The following is a 6,128-nucleotide window of genomic DNA, read 5'->3' as shown; positions in this document are numbered from 1 at the left end:
GTGTAGCATTTTTTTAATGAATTAAATAAAAATAAAAATATGAATTTTGTTTATAATTTTTTTCCAGTAATTTTTTAATCTATGATAAAAACAAATAAATCTATATATATAAGATTGTTTCTCTTCCGACTTTCACTAACATTTACGACTACATATTCCCAGTGCCATCCTAGCTAATTTCGTACAATCCCAATCAATGAAAATTAACTATTTAATGCCAAGTGCATGTAGTCACTTTGATTACATCACACTTGTAATTAATTCGTCGTGTTTCCTTATTTTTACCATCATTAAACAATCTTACCTGCTCGTCAACTGTCCTATTAAATACAAACATAGCTTCCCGCATTCTATTTTTTCCCCCTAGCGGTCCTTATTTAATTTCCCCGCTTCACATCTTTGTCACACCCCTCTCTCCCATTAAATTCCCAACCATACCTTTTTACATATATATATATATATATATATATATATATATATATATGCATCTCGTTCGAGTTTGTGTCAAGTGTGCATTCAAGCTGTTAAAAACGAACACTCCTCACTCTTTATTAGAATTTGCTTGCAAAATTTACACCAATATGTCTCCACATTATAGGATTCTTTTGGCCTTATTTTTAGCAACATTGTTAGGGTTCGAACGAGTCGAGGCTCGAGCTTTTTTCGTGTTTGGGGATTCGCTTGTGGACAGTGGGAACAATAACTACTTAGCTACCACCGCTCGCGCGGATGCACCTCCATACGGCCTCGACTACCCGACGCATCGGCCGAGCGGGCGTTTCTCCAATGGTTTTAATATCCCGGATCTTATCAGTGAGTGCCCACACTAATTACGTCCTTTTTTTTTGTGGGTACGTTAATATTTTCTTAAACTCTGATGAATCTTTGACAGGCCAACATTACCACGTGTTATAAGTTGTCTTAATCTTCTAATGAAATAATCTATACTATACTATTTTATTAAGTTTGAGATATTAACAGTAACTAACTTTGGTGTCATGGTCTGTTTTAATAATTATATATATTAATAAAATTTTAAAATCTTAATGTAAGTTATATGTAGTTCAGCAGATAGAGTCATTGTTTGTTGGATTAGATTATAGGTTCAATTCTCTCTGAGATTATTTTTTTATTCTTTTATTTTTTGATTTATATATCAAAATTACAGTGTAGTCCCTCACTATTTCTCATAATTATATTTTCATCTCCATTTAAATATAAATCAAATGAATTATAAAAAAATATTATATCGATAAACTAATTAATTAGTAAGAAACTGAAGGCGATAAGTTTTTTGTTTAAAAAGAAAAAAGATTGGGTTATTTAATATTATGATTGGTTGGTTGTTTTAGGTCAGAAAATTGGTGGTAGAGAATCACCGTTGCCATACCTAAGTCCGGAGCTGAACGGAGAAAGGCTATTGGTGGGAGCCAACTTTGCCTCGGCAGGAGTTGGAATTCTGAATGACACGGGCGTACAATTTGTGAGTTTACTATTAAATGCTCAAAATAGTTATTTTTTCTCACAAAATTTGTTATTTCAACCAAACAAGTATTGAATCAACTCGATTTTTGCGTGCAATCAAATTGTTAAAATAAAAATTACAATTTTGATAATATATGTTTATTATTTTGCGATTTTAATAATATATATTCAATTTCAGTCTGAGTCACATATCTTTCAATTTTCGACGATTTTAATCATTTTTATTAAAAATATTGATATAACGTTGCGCACTTCATGATAGATGTCACATAAAAAAAATCTAAATTGAAAAAAAAAAGATAGCGGCCAAAATTTTAAATTTAATGAAATAGAAAACCAATTAATCATTCGAAGACAATCTCACAAATCAATTTTGTGAGACATATATTCTATTTGGATCACCAATGAAAAAAATATTATTTTTTATGCAAAAAAAATTATTTTTTACTGTAAAAATAGGTAAAATTAACATGTTTCACGAATAAATATCGTGTTAACATATCATACTAATAGGAACACTTTAATTGTCAAAAATATAAGTGAAATAAAATCGTTGACTGATGCAGGTGAACATAATAAGGATTGGCCAACAATTGGCGTATTTCCAGCAATATCAAGAAAGGGTGGCTAGATTCATCGGAGCATTTGAGACGAAAAGACTCGTGAATCAAGCATTGATTCTCATCACATTGGGAGGCAACGATTTTGTCAATAACTACTATTTAGTCCCTGTCTCAGCAAGATCTCGACAATTTGCTATTCAAGATTACGTGCCCTTTGTCATCTCCGAATACAAAAAGATTTTGCTGGTAATTATATCTTTTCGTCCAATTGTATTAACTAATATCCTAATCGGTGATGTCTTATCATTCAACTGACATCAATATCTCAAATTTAAAACCACGTACGTACAAATCAATTATAATATGCTATGTTTCATATCATATTTTTTAATTACATTAAAATATCGTACAAACACTCAACGAATGTAATCGGAGATTAGTAATAAATAATGCATCATAGGAGGAATGGTGCTAGGTGGAAGCAATTACTAGCATTTAATTTTAATTTAATTAAATAGTACACACGAGCATGTGACCGTAGAGGGACATCCTGTGTGGGCGTACGTTGCATTTCTTTATGACAAAAGTATAAATTAATTTTCTACCTGGTTTTACCTTATTTATCCTAACTTCAATCAAATAAATGCGTTAACTTCATTTATTTTAAATATTCATGTTTTAAAAAGCTAATATATATGAATGAAGATTATTGGCTCCACAAGACTTGGAGAAATAATTAGTACATATTCATTGTTTTTGTAATATGTTTTTAGCTTGTGGGAATTTGAATAAATCGTTTTTTGTGGGTTCGAATTGATGAACATCATAAAATGACCTCTCGTTTTGTGATGGCAGAGACTTTACGAACTAGGAGCACGACGAGTCTTGGTGACGGGGACAGGGCCGCTAGGATGCGTTCCGGCGGAACTAGCGATGCGAGGTAGAAACGGTGAATGCTCAGTTGAACTCCAACGAGCAGCATCACTGTTTAATCCACAGCTCAACCAAATGATACTAAGGGTGAATAGTGAAATAGGTGCAACCGTTTTCATTGCTTCCAATACACAAGTGACCCACTATGATTTCTTCACCAATCCTGCAGCATTTGGTAATTTGTTCTTTTCTTTTATTTTCTACGTTTTATTCTCTCATATATTCCATTGAAAATATGAAATGAAAAAAATAAACTTAATTTTGAAAAAGGGTTTCTCTAAAAAAAACTTAAAATTCACTCCAAATATATTATTTCACCTTATTTATTTGTTGTACTATACGTATGTAGGTTTTATTACCTCTAAGGTGGCGTGTTGTGGACAAGGGCCATTCAATGGACTAGGACTATGCACACCAGTATCCAACTTGTGCCCCAACAGAGACATTTTTTTATTCTGGGATGCATTCCATCCATCCGAAAGGGCTAACCGATTGATCGTCAATCAGATGTTCTCGGGCACGGTCGAATACATGAACCCTATGAACCTCAGCACCATTATGGCTTTAGATGCTCAGACATAATGCAATATCATATCGTCATCAAGGTCACACATATTTGTTCAATTTACGTCAATTTTTAGCTTGATTTTCCGGCATTAATAATGCCTATTGATTGTGCGTACGAACGTCTGCTCTATTTGAATTCTTATAAGTTTATGTTAAGATTAAGACTTACCTTTTTAAATTCCAAAAGCTAGCTCAAGGAGAGGATTGTCTAAGTTCACATATGCAATTTCCAAAGATTTTATCCAACTGATGTGAGATAATTAACAAACCTCCATCATGCTCAGGAATAAATATTTGGAGTATGAAGTTTACAACTGAGGAGGATTGTCCAAGTCCATATATATATGCAACTGATTATTATGAATTAACACACTTCATCACGCTCAAGAATGAACATTTGGAGTGTGACGTTTACTAGTAACTCGAATATAAGTAGAACAAATGGTTCAACTTTGAGCAGTCTAACATATAACCGTGAAACCTGAGCTCTGATATCATGTTAATATTAGAACTTGTATCTAACTCAACCCTAAAAATTAGTTCAAATGAGAGGATTATACAAGTCTATATATATAATTTTCAATCATTTAATCCAACCGATATGTGATATCTAACAGTTTCTTAGAGTTGTTCTTGATAAAACAAAAAAAAAATATTGATTTGGTGTAGAATTCCATCCAATCCATATAAAAAAATTTCAAGTATTTTCCTATGTCTACATCATTATTCGGAATTTCCTTAATATGCATTGAGCACATCAGTTACAATATTTCGACCATTGCCTGAAATGTAGGCAATATTAAAGATTATTATATCCTTAGTCTAAAAAACATTTGGTATCAAACCCTTGATATTCTTGGGTAAACTCTCAGATTCGGAAATGCATGTACTATTTTCTAGTTGCATGGTTCCTCCCAACCAAATAAAATGCTGATCCAAAAGCCCAAGAATAGGAATACACTGTCTCATCCAAGAAAACCAATTATTTCAAAAAAAAAATGGGGACATGCAACCTTGTTGGAAAGGCCACCTTTGGGAATCTTGTGGCCTTTTTCACTACTCTCTGATCTTAGCTTGGAAAGTATGTAATGGTGATAAAAATTGCCACTGATTCCGACCAAAAAACGCAACGAGCCCAACGTACTTAAGGTCTGTCGATAGCTCGGGGAAGTCTTGAGTTTCCTGTTGGAAATAATGCATAGCAGCAGACGAGGTGAGGTAGATGAGTGAAATGATAATCGTGGTGGTATCTAGGGTGATAAATCCGTAAAGGAATAACACCTGAAAAATAACACAGAATGAAATTTGGTTAATTTGAAGTCAAATTCTATATAGAAAATAGATCGGGCCGAAGAACCGGTGGCCCAACTAGCTTAAACCCAGAACTTGTGCAGCCAGTCATTGGGCCGACCCAGAACACAGTATTTGAACTGTTGATTTGGGCCCTTGATCTGAAAGCCCAGAAAGTCCCTAAATTATTGAAACATGGAGGAACGGAAAGGCCATTAAATTATACCGTCAAGGATTAACAGTTAATAATATACCAACAGGTCCTGGAAAAGATGGAGGAAGAATTTTTTAAAAATAAATAAAATAAAATAAAATAAAGTTATTAATTTTTTAAATAAAAATGATAAGAGAGAAGATAATAAGAAAATAGTTGTTAAAAGATATTTCTTGAATTATAAAAAAAAAACTTAACTAAAAGTTAGTTATTTTATAGGGTTAAATTTAAGAGTAGTTCTCATATGAGACCGTCTCACAGAAGGGTCAACCCTACCGATATTCACGATAAAAATTAATACTTTTAGCATAAAAAATGATACATTTTCATTGATGACCCAAATAAGATATCCGTCCCACGGATCCTAATATGTGAGACGGGTCAACCTTACCGATATTCACAATAAAAAGTAATACTTTTAGCATATAAAATGATATTTTTTCATGAATGACCCAAATAAGATATCAGTCTCACGAATACGACCTGTGATATCGTCTCACACAGGTTTTTGTCTAAATTTAATTAATAGTAAACATCGAAATATTACACAATTTACGCATATAATTTCTTATTTTTGCTGTTTTTCCTTTTTTTGAAAATAACACCTGATATATATGAAGATTTTTTTTTTGAAAAGTACAAAAAATAAAAAACGATTTTGTTATCGAAATTTCCTTTCTTCCCTCTTCGAAACTCTAACAAACAAATCTCTTCAGCCATTAAAATTGAGAATTATTTCTTACTTCCGTTAATTAGTATATCTGGAAATGAAAAAAAAATAAAATAAACCTTATAGATAACTCTTATTTTGTTTTATCGTGTTTAAAAAATAAAACTTAAATTTTTTTAATGTTTTCTTTGGAACAAAAAAAATCAAGTAAATATAAAAGATTTATAAAAATTCATATAATTAGAACAAATTAGGGTTATATAACTAGGTCTGGAAATGGTTCTACAGCGTACATTTATAATATTGTGTATATATATATATAATAATAATAATTTTGCTTTTCAAATATATTTAACTATACATATCATTCAATTAAAATAATGAATATGTATATTATGAAACAACT

The 6,128-nt window shown here is 31.6% G+C and overlaps 1 protein-coding gene across 1 annotated transcript; it reads left to right on the top strand.

The window, feature by feature from the left end:
• The first annotated feature begins 497 nt into the window (after nucleotides 1–497).
• LOC140808242 (GDSL esterase/lipase At5g33370-like) lies at nucleotides 498–3,753 on the top strand. Its single transcript, XM_073165316.1, has 5 exons — nucleotides 498–813; nucleotides 1,353–1,483; nucleotides 2,052–2,294; nucleotides 2,904–3,156; nucleotides 3,331–3,753. The coding sequence occupies exons 1-5, from the start codon at nucleotides 582–584 to the stop codon at nucleotides 3,561–3,563; spliced, it is 1,092 nt and encodes a 363-aa protein (XP_073021417.1). The 5' UTR covers nucleotides 498–581; the 3' UTR covers nucleotides 3,564–3,753.
• Nucleotides 3,754–6,128: the final 2,375 nt, after the last annotated feature.

This window comes from Primulina eburnea, chromosome 12, assembly GCF_022965805.1.
Source record: "Primulina eburnea isolate SZY01 chromosome 12, ASM2296580v1, whole genome shotgun sequence".
NCBI classification, from domain to species: domain Eukaryota; kingdom Viridiplantae; phylum Streptophyta; class Magnoliopsida; order Lamiales; family Gesneriaceae; genus Primulina; species Primulina eburnea.
Note: the sequence above shows the minus strand (reverse complement) of the source record. Positions and strands in the feature narration are given on the sequence as shown.